Here is a 21,294-nt window from a genome sequence, read left to right on the forward strand (position 1 = left end):
AACAAAATTAAACTATATTTCAGGTCAAAGGTTCACTCTTTCTGTATAGTAGAAATGAAAAGGAAGAAAACAACCATAGCAAATCAGAAAAAAATGTAATGTATAATAAACATAAAGAGACTCTTCACATGAATTGAATCCATATGCAAGGCTTTAATATTTATAACATTAATTGTTCTTTAAAAATTTAAAAACATGAGTATAAACTTTCACAAAACTGAAAAAAGGCTTAAGCTACTTCCACACTTGATTCAATTAATTTTTCATTAATGTATTTTATGCGTTATTAAATACATATTATAAATAAACTGAGCAGAACATTTAATGCCACTGAATGGGCAAAATTTCACATCACTTATCATCTCCTTCGGTGATGTACTCTCTGCTTTGGAGACAGAAGGTTTTCACTTCCAATGTCAATGTCACCGTGTGGATACAAATCCCCGCGTTTTATCCCCCTTCTTTTTCTCCACTTCTCTGTCTCTCTGCTCTTCCTGCTCTTCTTTCCAGCTTTCTCCTCTCTCTTTTTGTTCTCCTGAGAGGTTTTGTACTCTCCATGACTGCGCAGCATGGGTCTATAGGGGTCAGCGGGGCAAACTGCACCATCAATGGTGCAAAAATGCCTCCCCAGAAATCCTCCTTCCCGCTTAGCCTGGGCTTCCCTCCTCAGTCGCTTCACTTCACGCCTCTCTCTGCGCCTTTCAGGCCAGGTCTTCCTCCTCCCAGGATGAGCGCCAGGCTCCAGCTTTGTCCTGCTTCTTCCCTGCATCAATGGCGTATCTTTGCAACATTCCTGCTGTGAAGAAGTCGGGGGTCCAGCACTCGCAAGGTCTGAAAGCACATGTCAAATTTCACAAGTTTAAAAACCTTTTGTACAATTATGGCAGCTGAAAGACTTTGTTCTAAATGTAGATATTTTTTGCAATAATTATTTAAAAGCAACTTTTAATCACCTTTGGCTGGTGTGAGCGTCGGGGCGTTCTGCTGCAGAATGTCATCCAGAGTGTCATAATAACAAACGTAAGGCAGTGAGGGAAAAGTGCCACTGATCATCCTCCTCTTTGTGCATTCCTGATGTCAAGAAAGACAACCATCCAAATGAGTGAGAGAAAAAGGACAAAATATAGGAACAGAGCATCCTGAGATGATGAAAGTCATCTACTTACATGACCATAATGTCCCCTTTTTGAGCAGTTGTAGCAATGAGCATGGTGGCTCTTATGTTTGAGGCTGCAGGCGTTTCTGGGTCTGAAAGGAACCCCTAACTTGACCTAGAAAAAAATGAAATTGACCTTTTATGTTTTGCTTGGCCGTAGATTAAAATGCATTGACAAATCCATACTTCAATTGCCACAGAGTACATTAAAAAAACATATTTTCCTCAGTTTTTCTTCTGCCTTTATCGTCACCTCTGTTACTGACATGTAAAGTATTGAGACCACATGTACTTTTCCGTAGTTTATCACACTATAAACACAAACTTTATTGTGAGTTTTTGTGCTTAGTCAACGTAAAGTAGTAAATAACTATAAAGTGAAGGAAAAATGTTTTATGATTTTCAAGTTTCTCTTGAAAAAGTGAAAAGTGAGGCATGCTTCTTGAGTCGACATTTTGTAGAGCCACCTGTAGCAGAGCTGCAGCTGCAAGTCTTTAAGGATACGTCTACCTATGGAGACAGAAAATTTGACCCAGTCTTGCTTGCAAAGCTGAATGGAAAGTGTCTGCAAACACTGATTTTGGACTTAGTTATGAATTTTAAGAAGGTCACTCTTGCAAACTTCTTACTTTACTTCTACTGCATGTGAGTATTTCTTGATTTGATGGCGAGTTGAACGATTGTTCTCATTCACATAATTTCATTTTATTGTTGACTTGTATTGACCCTGCATGTGACAAATAAACCAATCAGAATATATCCTTTAAACAGCTGTAATCATCTCTCAATAAACGCCAACCAGTTTTTCTCCTCCTGTTGCAAGATTGTTCCACTATTATGACTGACCGTGGGGTTGGTGTGTTCGCACAAGGATTTGCATGGAAGTTGTATTTTGATCATATCTGACCAGGAAATAGTCTTTGTCTCTAACATGGCTAATGACAAACTGTAAGCTGAACTTCTGATGGCTTTCTTCTTGCCTCTCTTCCACTGAGGCCATATTTGTGGAGTGCACAGCTAATAGTAGTTCTGCAGGCAGATTCTACTCCCTGAGCTTTGGACCTCTGCAGCTCCTCCAGAGTTACCACCGGATTCCTGGCTGCCTCTATGACTAATTATCTCCTTGTCCAGCCTGCATGTCTAGGTGGACTGCCATGTCTTGATATTGTAGTTGTGCAATGCTGCAGATTAATTAGGAATAAAATAAAACTTCCTCTTACAGTCAGGTGGTATTGTCGCCATGTATCTGGGCAGGCCTGAAAAAAACCCCACAACAAACAAAGAATAAGAATTTCCCTCTGAGCAACATCCAGATAAACACGGTAGTTTCACAGAAGAGGAAATGCAGAAACAGAGCAACACTTTATAAAAATTGGGCTAAAATGCAGAGATCCTCACAAGATTATAGAATTAAGTTTCAAGAATTTCTTCAACACTAAGCACACTTTAATCAAAACAATCCAGGGAATTTCTAATGAGAGTTGATAGATGAACTCACATCAAACATGTGGCCGGTCACGCCGCAGCGCTGGCAGTGCTGCTTCCACACTGGAGGCACTCTGCAGGGATTGAGGGCATGCGAAGGCAGCCCACAAGTGGAACAGGGCCGGCTCGGGCAGTCTCTTTGGACGTGGCCCTGGACGCCACAAAGGACACAAGTGGGACTTTTCTGCTGAGGAGAACAAGATTTTTTTTTTTTTTATCCATTTTTGATTGATGACATGATGTTGTCAACAAACACAGGTGACTTTAGCTGTACCTTGTGAAAGTAGCAACTTCTGGCGACGTGTCCCATCCTGTTGCAGATGTTACAGATGGATGAGCGACCAGCCATGAAATAGCGACTGCCCAGAGACCGAGTGCCTCCATACTGGACATATTGGAAGATCCAAATTGAGTACAGCAAATAACTATTTCTGAGTTCCTACAACATGTTTTCACTGAATATTTTCTGAATCAACAAGCTTAGTGTTTGAAATCTAGATAATAAAGATCACCTTGTCTTTGTCTGAGACAGCCCAGGAATCCCCTCCTGATTTCACTTCCTTGTCTGTCATACCTTGATGGAGAGAATGACCACAAAATGCTTGCGTTACCTGTTAGTGGAGGGGCCACTAGGGTTGCACAATACGAGGAAAATATGCAATAACGCTGGTGAATTCTGCAATAGGGACACAACTGGCAATAAGTGATTAAGTGTATTTGATGCTGTATCAGCATCAGTAGTCTAGTAAATCTTTACTGGATTAAACATCCAAATACTGCTGTCCTTTTTGGGGCCCAAGATTTTGTGTAACTCTATAATATTGCCTTCACATAAACAGTAGATGGCAGAAAATACCAAATATAAAAAGATGCCTGAGTTTTTATTGAATGTAAAGAATTAATTACAAAATTCAAGTCTTTAATACCCAACTACATTGATTTTGTAAAACTACAGTTACGAGCTACTTTGATAAGACGAGCATTAATGAGAGAAGCACACAAAGAGCCCATAGTTACTCTGGAAGAGCTGCAGAGCTCCATAGCTCAGGTGAGAGTATTGGCTAAAAGGGGAAATAATTTGTGCCCTCCACAAATCTGCAATCCTATAAGAAAACCTGACAGAGGCTGCAGCAGTTTCCTCTTCAGCATAACAACAACCCAAACTCACACCCTGGACTACAGAGAAATGGCTTAGATCACACCTGAAGTAAATGAATAGTTGTTATGAGTTAAGTAATTCAGCCATTTGATTCAGATATGAAGAAATGGATCTAGATCTCAGAAATCATTAGATTTTATTAAAGCATATTCATAAGGGGAACTATGTAATCCATTTAGCTAAATTTGATGTCTTTTTTATGATTATTAATATCAGACAAAAATATGTTTGCACTTCATCTACTGCGATTAAAAGTAAGATAAATAATGCTGGCAAAGATGATCTCTAACCTTCATCTTCAACATCCTGCTCAGAGCTCTCCCAGCAGCCGAGGTTGAGCTGGATGCTTGGGTCTTCCGCCTGCTCCTCTCCATCCAGGATCATCCACTCCTCAATAGGCTGATCGCTGTCCTCTTCCAGCTGCTCCTGTGAACCAGCACTGGAGACACTGCTGGTGTCCTGCTGAGTCTTTCCAGAGGTGATGGAGAAAGCAAGGAGCAGCGGAGGAGAGCTGTCTCTGCTGAGCTGTGAAAACAGCTTGGCTCTTTTCTCATGTTTCATGTAACCAGAACACGTCTCTTCTCCACTCTCTGAAGTGATGGAGTCCTCAATGAAGAAAAGGTGGTCTTTGATATTTCCTTTACCATCCGATACTTCATTTTCATTGACAGAGTTCATAGTACAATCTTAGGTAGGTTACGCAGCGCCGCTCAATGGTGAAATCGTGTATTGCATCTAAGCAGCGCGGGACAATAACGCATGTTACACTACTACTTCTCAATTCTTACCCCACCAGAAATTACATTGGATCAAGTTGTTTTAACACTTGTTTTGTTTTTCAAATACTTTAAAGGATGTTCTGTAAATGTTTCTAACATATCGGAAACGCGCTAAGGCAAAGCGCGTTTCTAGGTACACTAGCACCTAGCAAGAAAGCTACATTACAAACACGGCTAATACGATGTCAAAACAAAGGCGCTTTTGTGTAGTACACTAATTTATTTCATCTGCATCTCGGTAGCGATTACCTCTGTCAACTCAAAACGCATTTCTTCCACAAAGCAGAGACAAATGTAGTTCCCACTAAGCAGGTTTGTGTACATGTGGTTATGATTTGAATTACTTAACCGGCGTTTCCGGAAAAAGTTGGACAGCCAAAAATAAACCCGGAGTTACGTCACTTTTCTTTTCCGGGGAAATGAATTAATGGAGAAATTACATTACATCTTATCGGAGCCAGAAAGGTCTGCAACCTGCGGCTCTTTGAACCCTACGTACTGCTTCCCTAGTAACTTTGACTGTCTGTTTTTAAAAATAGACATAATAAAATTAAATTAAATTCTGGTTTTAGCAGCTTTTCAGGTTTTTTGATGCAATAATTGCATTGAATCTTCACAACAAATAGTAAAATATGCATCGTTTTCCACAAATATCAACATCCTATAGAAGAAATGTATGTATCTACTTTTTTCTTTTTTTGCAAAAGTTGTTTATTATTTCTTTAATTTGAAATCTGGCAACAAAAATAAAACAAAAGTCTTTTAAAAATTACCTGTAACATACTTATCAAATCCAAATTGTCTTTATTAACACATGTACATTTTTCAACTATATATGAGTTTTACTTGGCTGGACTGAAGGAAAATAGCTTTTTGAATCATAAAGATTGTTGACCCCTATTGTAAACCAACTTATTGTGTACTTCTAATGTCTACTGTGTAGACATTAGAATAATTTTAAAATTTATTGAGGAAATTATATTTTACAGTCCTGCGGGTTTTATGAAATTAGTTATTGTGTTCTATTTTAAATATAAAAAATATTCATAACACTTTTGGATTTTTTTTTCTTTGTCTTTTTTCTTTCTTGTGATATTACAGCAGAAACCTAATGTATTTTATTTATAATTTTGATGATAGAGCAAAACACAGTGACAAGTAACTCTAAAGTGAAGGAAAAGGGTATCCACGCTTTTTATGACTAATGCCACACGTTCTCAAATGGACTTATGTGTGGACTTTGACTAGTCCATTTTAACACATCAATATGTATCAAGATGGATCATTTAATTCTCCTGACTATGAATGTCAGTCCCAGTCTCTTCTCTCTTGAAGTCACTAACATTTATTTTTGTAGGATTGGGCTGTATACCTGTACATACAACTCTGACCTGCCCTTGCTGATAACAAGCATCCTCAGAGTATGATGCGTCCACAGCTATGTTTGGATAATGTGGATATCATGTTATTTTCTGTCACATTTCTGCTGTTTTTACATAGGTCAAAAAGTTTTTATTTTAATTTTTTCAGTCAAGAAATCTATACTAGCCAGGTACAAAGACTGCAGCCAGCATGCCTAGGTGGGCCCCATGTGAGGGAAAGGAGGGCTGATATATGGGTCCTATATGGGTCCCATATGGGTTTGTCCGCGGGTTCCACGATGGCCCCACATGGGTTTGCCCATGTAGGGCCACAGCCCACATGGGCCCTGCATGGGCCCTAAATGGACAATCCCATGTGGGCCACCACCATATAGGGCCCATGTGGGCTCTGGCCCTACATGGGCAAACCCATGTGGGGCCATCGTGGAACCCGCGGACAAACCCATATGGGACCCATATGGCCTGCCCTCCTTTTCTCCACATGGGGCCCACCTAGGCCTGCTGGCAAGCACTCAAAGTCAAAAGAAATAAAATCTTTAGAAAGCCTGAATTACTAACGATGAATTAAAAGATCAAGAAAATCTAGTTCTTTGAAATTAAAGAGATAAGGAATAAAATTATGTTCTTAAAGCTTAATATTCTTTCATTCTTTAAAATCCCCCTTTTTGTTCAAACTGATGCATAATAATAGATAGATTACATCGCAATTCTTTCTCTAAGCATTGCTGAAAGAGCTCACTGGGTTAAATCTTTATAATATTTAAAAAAGGAAAAATTGAACGACGTCGACAATATCAAGTTGAACATTTAGAAGTTTCTTTTAAAATCCAGACATACTTTTTGAAACGACCGTTCGGGCTAAAGAGAAATGCTCAACAGTTATTACAATTTGTCCTGTCTGCTCCCTTCTTTGCGTATAATTGCGCTCGACGAAACCATAAGCGCCTCAGCCCCGCCCGTGCGCTCAGAGGCTTTCACTGCTGTTCACTGATCAGGTGCTGAAACTATAGTAGAGAGGTAGTCTGCATTTAAAGTTTTAAGTCTATACTTTATTTTCAATTTCTCCGTTTGTTTGAAGGTCCATCGCCAAACTTTGTATACAGAGCTGGATCTAGGATGTAATTTTTTGTTTTGCTCAAGTTTCTGTGTCTTATCTAAACCTTGGAGGTGGAACCACGACAAGTTTAGCTGGTCGTGGTTCTTTGACGTGTCTGTGATGGAAGTAAGTTTTGGACTGGTTCCGTTCACAGTTGCGCACAGTAAGTATCGGAACCTCGCATCCTTTCCACAGAGGCTGTCTGAAGTCCTGGAACTGGGTCTTCTCGTTCTGCTCCGACACTCAGGGTTCGGCGGGGTAAACCAGCTCGGCGGAGTCTTCATCAACGGGCGGCCGTTACCGCACGAGGTCAGACACCGGATCGTGGAGCTCGCGCAGCACGGGGTGCGCCCCTGTGAGATCTCGCGCCGTCTGCGCGTCAGTCATGGCTGCGTCAGCAAAATATTGACCAGGTAGCTGCAGTTTAAAATGGGTTCAGTCATATGGAATCAGGAAGTTATGACATCATAAAATCTTTCAAAAACAAATGTTTGAAAGCTCATGGATTCTTTTAATGCTTTTATCGAGTCATCGTTAAAAGCATTAACGATGACTTTCGGTCTGTCTATTTTAATCAGGGCGTTTGACCAAAACCAAAAATCTTGAAACTCGCTGCATACAATGCACAAGCAAAATAACAATTATTAGAAGCTTAATAAAAGGATTGTAGTTTTTTGTCATAATTGCTTTCCACGATTTTTAATTTGGCATAGAAAAAAAGAGTAGTCGTTTGATTAAACTTAACACAACAAAAAAAACCTTGATATTCACAACCAAATGTTGTGGCATGTAGGGTTTGATTGATAATGTTAATTTAATGAAAATGGAAACTACACAAAGTAAAAGTTGGCAGCCAACGGGTCGCCTGTTTATCCTTGTGTGTGTAAGTGTCAACCTTTCCTTGCCAAACATGCCAGGTACAACGAGACAGGAAGCATCAGACCAGGGCTGATAGGTGGCTCCAAACCCAAGGTGGCGACCCCCACAGTGGTGCAGAAGATCCTGCAGCTGAAACACAACAGTCCCACGATGTTTGCCTGGGAGATCCGGGACAGGCTGGTGCTGGAGCAAGTGTGTGACCCAAGCAACGTTCCCAGCATCAGCTCAATCAACAGGTAAGGGTGTCCAGGTGTGTTTCAGTGTTTCTGCTTGACAGCAAAGATCTGGAAAACAAGTGTTGATTGTTTTGGTGTTTGCAGGATCATCAGGAGGAAAGTTCAGGCGAAGCCTTGTGAAGATGGTGAGTGTTTCTCTGTTATCCTTCTATATGCCCAGTCTTCCTCTCAGTGATGTTTGCGCCTCTGTATTGGCAGCATCATCTGTTTCCATGGGGACAGACTGTCCCTCTGAGTCCAGGTTTTCAATAGGAGGGATTGTGGGACTCAGAAAATTCAATAAACAAAACGAAGGTGAGAATCATTATATGTTCAAACAGCATGTGTCCGTAATACAATGAGCAAATTTAAGTGAAACTGACATTTTTGTTAAACTAAATGTCATTTTTGTTAAACTATTTAAATATCACTCAAAGATTCAACATCATTTTTGTTGTGAAATGATCTTTGTTTTGGCAAACGTGGGTTTTAACAAGGACATTCTGTAATCTTTAATTTTATCCTTTAAAATTAATATTTCTTAGATTTCTTTGCATGCCTATAATATTTATCACATATAAAGGACAAAAAATAAGTGGTTTATGTGCATGACAACTGGTATTTCACATACCTATTAATTTCAAGCAATCCAATAGATGAAAGATTGGGGGTTTTTTGTTAGTAAAATACTTGGTGTTTTTTTGTTGTTGTTGTTTTTACAAGTGTGAGGTGTGATAATAGTTGTGGTGTGTTCATTTTGTCCAAATAAACCTGTCATGTTTTAAATTATTTTATTAAATTATTTGTGCATACAATGTTATGTCCGTATAATCAGATAAGCTTGTCTAATTAGGGTATCTTTCATAAGAAATCTATTTTTATACTAAATTAATGTCTTTTCAAAAAATAGAGATGGACAAAAAAAGAAAGTACAAAGCTTTTTCTTGGTTAAGGTTAATTTATCCTAAACAGTAATTTACATCTTTTGATTCTATGAACTGTTGCTTTTCTGCTTTTCACATAATCTTTGTAGAAACAGTTCACTTATATGGCAATCACTCTAAATGTGTAACTACTGGGAGAAAAACAGTTTTCACAATTTTGGGTGATATTTTTCATTATCACCCAAAATTTCCATTCATTTCCATTCAGGCAGGAAATGAATACACTGCAGTCTATATTATTTTTCTGTCCACGCATCAAAGTCATTCAAAATGTTTAAACGCAATTTAAGTTTTTAATTGAAATTGTTAGAGAAAAAGGTCACAAAGTAGAAAATAAGCACTTAATAAGAATAAACATTTGAATAAGCTACGAATACGCACAGCATTTGTTAAAATGGCTTTTAAATGGAGACCACACAGGAGACGGATGCGTAAGACTTTGTGCTTTATGTTAATATAAGTCAGACGGAGACACTGCAAGCAGCAGGAGGTCCACTTCGTCTCCCCAGGTCTCCATTCTCCTCCCTGCCTCCCTTTCCATCACAGGGAGAATTAGAACAGGCGGCTTCGGAGACAAATAAGCATAGTTATCTATACGAATACAGCCATCCATGTGGGCTGTTTTTCATTCTTCTAATTAGAACAAATGGAGGTGGAAATGGAGATAAAAGCAAACCTATACGCTGAAGCTGTTCTGTTTTCCAGGAGCGGACGAGTCCTGCGGTGGGCACCACACCCAGCTCTGTCTCTGGAGCAGGTCTGACCTCAGCTCGCCATTTCGCCATCAGCCGCCACCTGACCATGATTCAGATCCGCTAGGTTAGTCTGCACTGATCTGACGTGACGGCCGGCGGATCTTTCGCCTTCGGTCTTCATTTCACCGAAGGACAGAATTCATCATGTCTACAATCAGAGAAAGCATATTAAAATAAAACTAAAACCACCCTCCTCTTATGTTGTTATTTGTTTACATAATTTGGAGGATAGGAACAGCAAGGTTGCTGTGATCAGTTCAGAGTGTTGTGGCCTGTCCCTGCGGTCATTTTCTGCTCAGTCAGTGGCTGTAAAGCAACATCATTAGAGGCCCCATGATGGACAACACTGGCTGCTTTCTGTCCTTTGTGTCCAATTCCCTTGCCTGCTCTCATGGATGAGGAATCTAGGAAGATGAGAGCTGCTGAAGGGACCAGCAGGGTGAAAAAACATCAGAGCAGCTCAGAGCGTTTTTGTGTGAAGGCATACACCGACCAATAATCAAATTCATTTATGAAGCAGATACTGACAGAATTTCAGATTGATTCTTTGTTTCTGCAATGCATTTGTGTTGAGTTGTGACTGAGCAATGAATAAGCTGCCTATTCGCTTTTTACCTTAACATTTCTCAAAAATGTCCCATTGACTTTGTCTCTGTTATGTTGCATTACAGTAATTCTAACAAAAGGACATTCTCATAATATATAGATAAACTATTTTATATACATAGATTTTTTCCCCTAATTGATCATATTAGAAAATCAGAAAATAGAAAAAAAAATAGTACATTTGGTGGGAAAGTGGTCTATGAAGACCCTAAGTGTGTTTCAGCACAGCTATTCAGAATGAAGCCACTCTAGGTTTTGACAAAATAGAAAGCTTTTAAAAGTTGACATGATGTCTCCAGGTCAAAAACGACATTAGTTTTATTTCTAGCATCTTAAAGAGCCACCAGCAGACCTGTAGTCTGACAGTGAAAACATACGGAACTATCCTTTTTAGTGGAGCTTCATTTTCCAGAACCTTGTGTTTCTTCCGTTTTTGATTCAACAGGGAGTCAGTAAAGAGAAGCAAAAATCGGAGACATGTGATATCTCTCCACCTGCATCTGTCTACATCAGCTTAAGGTATTTAATTGATGTCTTGTAGGCATCCTTGACTCAGTCAAGAAATAACTTGCAGGTAAGGAAATTGCAAAATGGAAGAAAACATTCTCTTTTTAAGAAACGTAAAGATGTCTTCGGCTTAGAGGGCATAAAATGGGGGCCAACCCTAAATACTAACAGCCCTACCAGAAGAAGGAAAAGAAAGAAGAAAAAACCTGGACGACTAGACTTTTTGTCCTGCTATGTCCATACTTAGTCTCTAGAGGGCAGTGTTTGCATCATCATTCTCTGTGCCACGGGTTTCTTGCTTATATCTCAGTTAATAAACAAATAACAGTACAAAACAAGACCATGTTTATACTACACTAATAAATTACTTTGTGGGACAAGCTGAGCCTGTTAGTTACATTTAAGTAATAAATCCAGGATTTTTGTTGTTGTTGTTGTTGTTTTTTGGTCCAAACAGCTCCTGTAAAGTGAAGGCAAATGTTTTTTATTTACTTTAAAGCACAATATTACAGATGTTAAAAATATTTGCTCTGCCAACACAAATTCTTCAGCTGAGACACATTTTTATTGGTTAGATGTCACCCTGAGTCATTCAGACATTTAACCTGGTATTTAACATCAGTTAATCATTAAGCACTTTCACCTCAGGTTAAACTTAGATCGAGCCTCATATTTCCCCGTCTTGACAACAGTGACACCAAGAAGCTGAGGTTTAAATCCTGCTGCTGCTGTTAATCAATACACCCACTTCTCATGGTGTTTCTGCTGAATTTATTGTGGGGAAACAAAATGAAAGGTTTATTTCACATATGAAATAAGGCTTTTTTGTGCCTCTGATTGTGTTTACTATTAAGAAAAGAACCAAAACTTTAAATCCCACCACTACACTGCAATCAAACTGTTTTTACCTGATGCAGTGTTGTTTGTTGACACCATTATTCCTGAGCGAACCCAGATCACATTGTGGGGTTCCACAGTGTGGATCCATCCTCAGGCCACTTTAAGTTGACATCTACTTCACCAGCCTAAAAGATCTTCTATTACAACATCTCATACTCTGTGTGAGCTGACTACACACATTTTTTTTGTCACCACATGACCACAGTTCCTTGCAATAACAGGCAGAATCCATAATATGAGTTAATCTGAATTTTCTTTAGCTAATGGCAGAAAACATAGAAGTCATTGTTTTTGGTCTAAAAAATATTCCCAGGTTAGAAATCAACTCTCTACTAGACTTTAGAAATACTAAAGTTCATAGACCACGAAACGTAGGTGTTGTCATGGATTTAAACTGAAATGAGTCTACTACCTGGCTACCATTCTGATAACATTTCCAGAATTAGAGTTCTCCGTATGAATATGATGCAAAAGACTCCTGTGATCCTATAGTTTCTGTAAGTTACACCAGTCTCTGCCTGCTCATCTGATATGCAGCCATCAGCGCCCTGAACATCAGAAATAAATTCTCATGTCACACAATTTTTTTTAAATTGCTGCACTGGCTATATTTTTTCCAACTAAATCAGAAATGTAAATGTTATATTTAATGTATAAGGCACTGAATGGTGTTGGGGTTTCAGATATGAATCACGTGGATCCCTCAGGACATCAGAGGCCTCTTCACTCAGTGCTTCCTGGACCAAAACTAAACAAGACAAAGCAACCTTTAGATTTATTTTATGTTTTCCTCTGCTCTGCAAACAGATTGTACGAAAAAGTGGGGCTGCAGAACGTGTTGGCTGCTTGAAACAAATCAGGTATGATGGTTTAAAGACACTTTATCTACATCAGGAGTTGATTTACTTTGGATTTTTATATGACACTGAAATGCATTATCTAGCGGGAGACATGCTTCATTATGACCTGAGCAGTAAAAAGCTGTTTATGCTCTATCAAGTGACTTTGGAGTAGCTTGAAACTGCAACACCACACGCTGAAATAAACGTTTCATTGAGCCAACTTTAAAAAAAAAATACTCTAATTTGTTACAGCTAATTGTATTAGTTTTTCTCAAGCTATAAATTAAATCCGAATTACAGTTTGAGCAAAACCAATAAGATTAACTGTAACAAATTATTATTTTTTTTAAAGTAGGTTCAAAGAAACATTTTTTTTCAGTGCAGCCCGTGAGACATTAAAACCTAGAATTAGAAAATAATGTAAAAAGATTAACATCCTTAGAGGAGACATGGGCAACATTTATCAATATAAATCTAATCCATTCAGAGAATCATTAAAAACAAAAACAACAATAACAATATTTTGAAACACAGTGTAACATTTTATTTTCACGTGCACAGTAGAATGCAGCTGTTTACCTAACCCATCTTGTGGACTTTACAATGCTTTTTATCTGATATGTTACTGCTGTAGTTGTCACTCTTGAGCATTGGCTGCAATAAATCCAGGATACTTAAACCCAGTGCAGGAGATTTTAATTGGCATAAATTCAGAGCTGTTTTTCTTTGCATTACAAAGTCTCACCTTATAGGATTCAGGTATTACAGTCTGAGCTTTCTTGTGCGAAAAGGAGTCTAAACTGAGACTAAAAGTTGAGCTGTTTATCTACTTACTTTTATCGCTAATGATTAATCCGTCCTACATTTTTAGAGTTTTGCCTTGAAAAAAGCCTTTGTGTTTGTGCGTGAACTAACGCCAACACACTTTACTGCACATGAGAATGAAAAGCAAATTATCATGAGTTATGCAGGGCCAAAGTACAAATACTGATAATTCTTTGGCTTTTATTTTTTTATTTTTTATTTTTTCAACTAACTACTTCCTTCTTCATAAATCAGTGTGGCATTTCCCAGTTCAGAGCCAGAGCAGCTCTGAGGCTGCGCGAGAAAACTTATGATAGTGGAGTTATAGAGCAGTGACAATCTCAGGCAGTAAATCAGTGCATCTCAGCTCGCACAAAAACACAGACGAGCTCAGTTCTCAGCTCAAAGGCTCACGAGCGTTGAGGCGAACTAAGCAAGGAGAAGAAACTCGGAGATCTGATGGAGGGCAGGCCGCACCCGAGAGCTGTCCACAGGAGGAGGGAGACGATCACAGCGTTGCCTCTGTACCACTGTGGAAACCTGCTGAAGAAAAACCTCAAAGAGAAGGTAACATAACCTACACTGCAATTTAGTAGAAGTTTGAAACTGGAGATTTAAACACAGAAACTGTCAATGAAAGAGGTATTATTCATGACAATATTTTTTTGGCTGATTCTCTTTGTAACCTTTTTTTTTTAGAAACCTGATCTTGTTGCCAAGGTCAAACTGAGATTGCTTTATTTTGTGGGAGGCTATTTTAAACTAATAATTTATGAAGAAGATCGATTCCTACTGATAGATGAACATTCTTTGAATGATGAGTCTAAAAAAAAAACTCGCTTAAAACTGTACTGTTTTCATAAATAAGTAAATTAACAATCTCGATTACTTTACCGGAGATTAAAGAAAATTAATTGCACTTTAGTCGACCATAAAGACGAGGGTGAGTTTATTGGATTGCAGTTCTGTGTAAAGGTTAACGTTTCATCCACAGCAGCAACTCAAAGGACATTTATGACTTTCAGGATTTCAGGAACTTCTACGGAGAGCTCAGAGGAACAACACTGTTTCTGTACAAAAGTGATACACAAGACACAGTAAGGACACAGTCAAAAGTTTGTCTTTCATAAAATAACGCGGTCAAATTTAATTGAAAGTATTTTTCATGTGCAAGACCCCAAAATCTGAGTCCAAAGAAACTCATCAGAGGGGCAATAAGGAAGTACAAGGCTGTTGATATTTCATCTATTAAACCGCCAAGGGACTTTCTGTTTGTTCAACAGTATTCAGAAAGGCTGGACCTGGGGCTGATAAAGTCCATGGACATGGAGTCTCCTTATAAAAAAAAAGTGCCAACCATTTTCACCCTAAGCTTGCCCCTGGAGGAGGTGCAGCTAAAGGTTTGTAAAACTTCAAACCGACTCAGCATTTATCACAAAAATGTCATTCACTTAGTTTTAGCAGCTGGTTAATTTGAATACACACTGATTTAGGTACTATAAAGTTTAACTAGGATTTAGCACTGAGGGGCTGAAATGCAATTTCAATGAGTTTAGAGAAACGGGCTCACCTCATCACAGATCTTCCACCATACGTAGCAGTGGGCTTGAGGTGCTTTCCATATATGTATTATTTATTTCACATAAAGCTCACGTGTGGTATTTGTTGAAGAAAAGCAATTGGTCTCATCTTACCAACACTTGTGCTGTTTTCTCTGCCTCTGCAGATGGATAATGCTGACATGGGAGAGGAATGGAGAGGCTTCATTATGACTCTGGTTAATGTAAGTCAAAAATCTGAAAAACAGAAACAAACTCAGGATGAACACGAGGCTCGCAAGCTTGAAAACTCCTGTTTTATTTAGTATTCATAGGAAAATTACTTTTTCAAAGTAGGTCAAGTACTCTGTGTCATTAGATAGAATTAAATTCATTTGTCTTCCTGAACTCCATCATCTAATTTTAAAGGAAGCAACTGCATGTAGACAGTCAGCTAGAGATGGCAACTACTCAACTTTGAAACATTAGCTACACATATGAGCAATAAAATATGAGCTGCTGTCATCTTGAACATTGCACATTTCTAAATGAGATTTTAAATTTTAGTGGGTTTTTCTAATTAAATTCAGAGTGAATTAATATAAAATTAAATATGGTCAAAAACAATGAAAAGTATTAATACAATATTTATCTGTAAAAATTGCTTCCTTGTGGTAAAATTTAGAACTAAGCTAGTGCTAACTTTTACCTTAGCAGAAAGAATTGATGGAAATGTTATAAAAGATGTTATTTTTCTATCGTCCTCCTGCATGCCATGGGATCACAGCTTGCAAAGCATTTTCAACATCTCTGCTTGTAGAAAAAATACATTAGTTGTGGCTGGTTTGTAAAGTTACGGCTGAGCTATGGTGCATCTTTCAGGTTTTCTTGTTGATCAGTGTGTAATAAAATGTTGAATAAACAATGTGTTTCTGCAGCATACGTTGAATATTTGTCCTTCAGATTACTGTAAATCTCCATAGAATGACTCACAAGTCAGTTATTAAAAGAAAATAGCACTTGAATATTACCGGTTCAATCTTTGCCTCAAAGTGCCAAGAAGAAGAAAACATCCCTCCAAAATTGAGAAAGTGGTGGGTTTAATATGTAAAACTTCCTAAATATTGTATCTACTGTTTCAGTTCCTGTTAATATTTTAAGTAAAGTGTGCATTCAATTTTCTCTCCTGTATTTTATGGTGAACTACGTTGTGTAAACAGTAATCTGTATTTTATTGCAGAAAGAGATTCCCTCGGACATTCAGATGCTGCCTGGTCAGAAAATTAAGCTGGAGGAGATGCTGACTCTGGAAAACAAAAGAAACCCCCAGCTGGAGCGCCCTGCTCTTCCACCCCGACCGGGCTTCCTGCAGACAAAAGATACTCCTGACATGCCTGCGTGAGTTAAACTGAGGAGCTTCTAACACGTTATGTTTGTCTGCATCTCGAAACAATGAGACAACTATCCCGGACAATAATGTCTGATAATATCTACAGGTTATTTCAAGCAGTTTTAGCCTCTGTCTCCTCTCCTGCATCATTTCTTGGTTCTAATCAGTCCTATAAGCATCATGTTTCCATCTCGAGACTCTTGCAGTGAGAATATGATTTACCTTCAGTTACGTAAATACCTGCTTGCTCACAGCCTTCCTTCCTGTAAGACTCAGATACCAGAACTCATAAAACTTAAGAATCAATAAAAAATGTACGAGTTTGTTTCACAATGACCTCCAGAGAAAATTAAACTACTTAGACAAAAGAAATTCTAACATTTCAGCTCTATTCACAGCTTTTTAAAATATTTTATTGAGAAAAACAAATTATTTGCTTTCAAAACTTATAGCAGATGTTGATCGTGTCTTTTTGCTTTCTTTGCTCCCCGCAGTTGTTTCTTCGATGTGACCCGACAGGAGGCTGAAAAGCTGCTCAGTGAGAACCCGGAAAATGGAGACATCATCCTCCGTCCGTCCACCATGCCCAAGAACTACGCCCTGACGCTCAGACAGAAGATAGACAGGTTTACTCAAACTTCACCCTAATCTCACTCAGCAGCTCCAATTCCCTCCGCAGAACTTCGAAATAAACCAGATGGCTGTTAAAGTTTATTTTTATAATCCTGCTTTGACAAAGAAGGGAAACCAAACATTTCAGCCAGTTAGACAAATGATAGAAACAACGTTAATCTGCATTCAGAGTAACTATCTTGATGTCCACTGTGTTGCAGAGAGCATGTCCTGAAGAACTACAGGGTGACCTCCACGAGCGCCGGCTTTGTGATCGAACTCGAGACTCCAGTAAGTCTAAAGTATTTGTTTTTACGGTTGAACAGCTCTCCTCACAATCCACAACCTGAACATAGTGACAATCTGAAAGAAAACGGTGACATGAAACATAAATGTTTCATTGAATTTATTGTTTGCTAAAGGAAAATGCAGTTTTGAACCTTAGCATCCATCCATATGGAGTCAAAAGTGTTCAGACATTCTGCCTTAATTGTGTGAAATAATTTAGGCAGAGTATCAAACATGACGACAGCAAATAATTCTGTTGTTTTGTCAAAAAAACTTTTTTGATGGATTTTAATTAAAGCGCCTAAAAAAAACTGACATTGGCGATTTCTCACATGTAATATGCCGGTTTCATGCGTGTTAGAAGGTATTTAGCTGTTATGTAACTCAGGCTGTGAATGAAAGGCCAGATGTCATAAGGTGGTCATAATATTTAATGAACAATCGCACCACTTGCTTTAATCAATTGTGCAACATTGTAAATGATTCACGTCCAATTAAATAAAAAAAAAAAAGACTTGAGGATTTCCTTGTTGGTTACATCAGAAGCTAAACATCAACCGACATCAAAAGCTGCGTCGACATGACGACACGAAGAAGCCAAATCAGTTTCTCCTACAATTTTGCCTCATATTTCTGTCTCAATTGTGGAACACAAATATTGCTCAGTGGTTTCATATTCATATTCATTTCAATAATAATATTATTAATAATAATAAGCTCCCATTTCTTTTCATTTTGCTTCCAATCTTGTGATGTTGACCAATTGTTCTTTAGATTTTCCTAAATGAGATCAAAAATTGTAATGGCGCCATATTGTGAAAAGTGTCTTTAGGAAGGTTTTAACTAAATAGGGCTAAAAAAAAAAAAACTAACTATTCTGTCTTTCAAGCTCTGTGCATGTTTAACTGACAAAATGTAAACAAATTGCATATTTGACACAGGCTCCAATTAACAAATGATCTAATAATGCTGGGAAAAAAATGACTTCTTTTGACTTGTCTCATGTGTAAACTCATATCTGGTTCATCTCTTGAGTTCAGTGTGCCTGAAAATTAAAAGGGCCAGAGGGGAACAACTAAACAAAGACTACTGAACAGAAATGAGAAATTTCAAAGTGACTGAAATAAACATATCAAGGCCTGATTAATAGATTAAAAGAAGATCTGGTTCCATGTAAGGAAATGAAAGCTGACTGAGCACATTCAGATTACTGTGTTACATAGGAGTTTATGTTATGAATGTTAACAGTTTCATAGTTGATTGCGATATGCTGTTTTTTTTTTAAATCATGTTTTATTTATTTTTATTTATTTCAAGGAGGTCAGAGGGGGGAAAATAGCCATGTTTATGTAGTTACTTTTCTGTGACGGTTGAATCTTAGTCTGGAATATGTTTTTCTGACATTTCATGATAAGTACGCCTGTACAAACATAAAATTCATAGATTTCATAAATAATCTTTCCGTAATGTTTACTCTGCAGATGACAGTCCGCTCGCTGAACGATGTTCTTAAGTACTTCCTGGAGAAGACAGAGTACCGCCTGCGTCCCTACATTGTAGCTCAACCCTACGATACTCGGATTGGTGAGGATTAGCACTCCTTTGAGAAGCGAGTGAGTTCACGCTGACACAGATTAATGTCTGCTTTTGCTTGACAGTAATGGATCCTCCACCAAAATGTGTCAACAAGCCTCCACCTGTAGTCCCCAAAGCTCAGGTGGCCCCCATGCAGCGAGTCCAGGCCAAAGACAAGCATCTTCCTCCCGTTCCCAAGCCTGACGAGGGAGATTATGTGTTACCAGAAGATCCCGATATGGACGATCATATGAAAAAGAAAGGTAAATACACACTCAAACAAATTTATTTGGATCCTGAGTAAAAATGTGTTCAAAATCTAAAACAGATTCTTTTTTTTTTCATTGGTGGAAATGATTCCATTTAAAGAATTAGTACAGTTAGAGGTAAATAAAACAAGTCACTATTGGAGAATTGTGTGCCGTAACAACCATTGGACAATATCTGCATAGCAACTGGTTGGACTTTCTCTGTCCATCCAGTTGTCCAAACATGGGGAGTTTGCTAAAATGGGATTTTAATTGAACCTGTATTTTTTTTGCTAGACAACATCCAGACAGAACTTTTCAACTACAAACCAATACAGCTTCTTTGACGAGAAATTCAGGAGCATCATGCCCACGGTCAAGTACGATGGTGGAACTATGATGCTGAGGGACTGTTTCTCTTGTAAGGGGGTGTGGCATCAGTAGACCTTTAAAGAAAATCTGGTGGACTTTGAGAAAACTGAAAATATGTGTTCATTGGTTTTTTTTAACGTGATTCAAAACATTCCTCCATGGTCATATCTGTCCCCAGACCAAACCCTGTAGAACACCTACTGGATAAACAGTCGATAGGACAGAAACAAGCAACAATGTGATTGCACAGATAGAAAAAAAAAAAGTTTATTCATACTCCAACCTTGGGAAATAGGTAAAAAATATATGTCCAACTGCTGATTGTATTTCTGAATATAGAAAATTATCTGCTCAAATGCGAGGTAAAATTTTTCTGAAATGTTCTGTGTGAAATTATGCTTCTTCTATAAAAGATGAGTTTATTTTACATCATAACTAAAGTTCAACCGAATGCATGTTAGTCGATGAAATTGATCTCAATGAGTAACGCTCTTTTCTGGGTCTTAATCAGCTCAGATAGCTGGTGAGCTTCAGGCAGTCTTGCAGAAGAGAAGAGGAAACATCTACGTGGAAAGTGGAAACGACGAAGACTCTGCCTACCAGAATGAAGAAGGTGAAAAATTCAAATCAAAGGTCCAGTGGACAACCAACGTCCCCATGCCATGAACTTTAACTTTCTGCCTAATATGTGGCTCAAAGATTACATGTTTTACTGAGTTCTGCCACCACAATCCATTTTTTTTCCTATGGGGATATTAAATGTGCACAAAAGTCAAGAATATGAGTTCTCAGTTAATTATGGTTTTTTTCCCCAAGTTAGGGAAATTTGGTCAAACACTATAGATATCTCTAAATTACACCTGCAATCCACAGATCAGTCAGAAAACCAGTGAAGGAGAAACAATATTTGCTAAAAAAAAAAAAAATAAATTTGGTGCTTCTGAGGTTTTTTGATAGAAACTTTAACTTCACACAAAACTGAGAAAGACTGCATTTATGTTTTATTGTGATCAGAAGGTTTTGCACAAGTCAGAGGAAGAAAATGTTTATTTCAGAAGCATGTGTTAATATTCAACTTCTTCGTTGTACTTTGTCTGGATTTGATGCCATTTCATTAAGAAAAGCTTCTTGTGTCAAAATGACTAGAAAACTGACAAGCTAACTGTAGAAGTCTGAAATAACGAAAAAGTTACTTAAAAATAAATCTCAATCTAGGGTTTAAGGAAATGTAAATTGTTCAACTTATTGTGTTTTGCACCACCGGGCCTCCATACTTTTGTAGCTTTATGATAAAAAATATTTTCTGAAATGGTTCCCTTATGTCATAAAGGGATTGTCGGCTAGCAGTACCTACACCGAGCTCAAGACTATCCAGACTCTTCTGTGTCGTTCCACGGTGGTGGAATGAGCTACGAACCGCGACCAGAACACGGGCGACCCCAACTTCAACAAATCCTAGCGAACCCAACTCTTCTGAGAGAATCTCCCCCTCCGCTACACTTTCTCTTTCTACACCATCACATCTGACAGAACCTGCCTGGTGCTCTTACCTCCACCATATTATATATATATTTCCTAGCCTACTGTTAGTAGGTCATTGCCGTTAGTTGGCTACTAGCCTGCTAGCAGTAGCCTACTACCGTTAGCTTTGATATTAGCTGTATTATGTTATATCCTCATTTGTTGGTGATTTCTGCCAAATGCATTTACATAAAATGCGATTTTGTTTCACAACTCACTGTTGACACTACCAAAAAAGTGA

The 21,294-nt window shown here is 38.2% G+C and overlaps 3 protein-coding genes across 6 annotated transcripts; 2 read left to right on the top strand and 1 right to left on the bottom strand.

The window, feature by feature from the left end:
* Positions 1-129: 129 nt before the first annotated feature.
* Positions 130-5,000, bottom strand: LOC106947146 (zinc finger CCHC domain-containing protein 7-like). 3 transcript variants are annotated; one of them, XM_015032158.1, is made up of 8 exons: positions 4,091-5,000; positions 3,154-3,215; positions 2,916-3,026; positions 2,655-2,792; positions 2,377-2,412; positions 1,167-1,271; positions 954-1,071; positions 130-831 (listed from the first exon to the last, which is right to left on the bottom strand). In XM_015032158.1, the coding sequence occupies exons 1-8, from the start codon at positions 4,476-4,478 to the stop codon at positions 359-361; spliced, it is 1,431 nt and encodes a 476-aa protein (XP_014887644.1). In that variant the 5' UTR covers positions 4,479-5,000; the 3' UTR covers positions 130-358. The 3 variants fall into 3 exon arrangements, with proteins under 3 accessions (XP_014887644.1, XP_014887488.1, XP_014887564.1); XM_015032002.1 differs by having other exon boundaries at positions 2,655-2,828; XM_015032078.1 differs by having other exon boundaries at positions 2,655-2,825; positions 4,091-4,997.
* Positions 5,001-7,616: 2,616 nt separating this feature from the next.
* LOC106945262 (paired box protein Pax-5-like) lies at positions 7,617-9,956 on the top strand. The gene is made up of 4 exons (XM_015029228.1): positions 7,617-8,172; positions 8,257-8,297; positions 8,371-8,466; positions 9,801-9,956. Exons 1-4 carry the CDS (start codon positions 8,087-8,089, stop codon positions 9,917-9,919), a joined length of 342 nt encoding a protein of 113 aa, XP_014884714.1. The 5' UTR covers positions 7,617-8,086; the 3' UTR covers positions 9,920-9,956.
* A 3,358-nt stretch (positions 9,957-13,314) lies between these two features.
* Positions 13,315-21,024, top strand: LOC106947487 (signal-transducing adaptor protein 1-like). 2 transcript variants are annotated; one of them, XM_015032639.1, is made up of 11 exons: positions 13,315-14,076; positions 14,535-14,606; positions 14,793-14,909; positions 15,236-15,292; positions 16,288-16,445; positions 16,932-17,063; positions 17,271-17,340; positions 18,819-18,921; positions 18,996-19,175; positions 20,044-20,145; positions 20,863-21,024. In XM_015032639.1, exons 1-11 carry the CDS (start codon positions 13,969-13,971, stop codon positions 20,874-20,876), a joined length of 1,113 nt encoding a protein of 370 aa, XP_014888125.1. In that variant the 5' UTR covers positions 13,315-13,968; the 3' UTR covers positions 20,877-21,024. The 2 variants fall into 2 exon arrangements, with proteins under 2 accessions (XP_014888125.1, XP_014888043.1); XM_015032557.1 differs by having other exon boundaries at positions 20,044-21,024.
* Positions 21,025-21,294: the final 270 nt, after the last annotated feature.

The sequence above is a fragment of the Poecilia latipinna genome, unplaced genomic scaffold (genome assembly GCF_001443285.1).
Source record: "Poecilia latipinna isolate Pla-1442-1.1 unplaced genomic scaffold, P_latipinna-1.0 Scaffold0, whole genome shotgun sequence".
In the NCBI taxonomy this organism is placed as follows: Eukaryota; Metazoa; Chordata; class Actinopteri; order Cyprinodontiformes; family Poeciliidae; genus Poecilia; species Poecilia latipinna.

Excerpts from the sequence above, each read along its gene's own strand:
- LOC106947146 (XM_015032002.1), bottom strand. The coding sequence starts at position 4,478 with ATGAACTCTGTCAATGAAAATGAAGTATCGGATGGTAAAGGAAATATC. Across the intron at positions 2,413-2,654 it reads TGACCGGCCACATGTTTGAT|GCCTGCCCAGATACATGGCG; the intron begins GTGAGTTCATCT and ends GGTTTTTTTCAG. Across the intron at positions 832-953 it reads GACGCTCACACCAGCCAAAG|ACCTTGCGAGTGCTGGACCC; the intron begins GTGATTAAAAGT and ends ATGTGCTTTCAG.
- LOC106945262 (XM_015029228.1), top strand. The coding sequence starts at position 8,087 with ATGTTTGCCTGGGAGATCCGGGACAGGCTGGTGCTGGAGCAAGTGTGT. Across the intron at positions 8,173-8,256 it reads AGCATCAGCTCAATCAACAG|GATCATCAGGAGGAAAGTTC; the intron begins GTAAGGGTGTCC and ends TGGTGTTTGCAG. Across the intron at positions 8,467-9,800 it reads ATTCAATAAACAAAACGAAG|GAGCGGACGAGTCCTGCGGT; the intron begins GTGAGAATCATT and ends TCTGTTTTCCAG.
- LOC106947487 (XM_015032557.1), top strand. The coding sequence starts at position 13,969 with ATGGAGGGCAGGCCGCACCCGAGAGCTGTCCACAGGAGGAGGGAGACG. Across the intron at positions 14,077-14,534 it reads AGAAAAACCTCAAAGAGAAG|GATTTCAGGAACTTCTACGG; the intron begins GTAACATAACCT and ends TATGACTTTCAG. Across the intron at positions 19,176-20,043 it reads CGATCATATGAAAAAGAAAG|CTCAGATAGCTGGTGAGCTT; the intron begins GTAAATACACAC and ends GGTCTTAATCAG.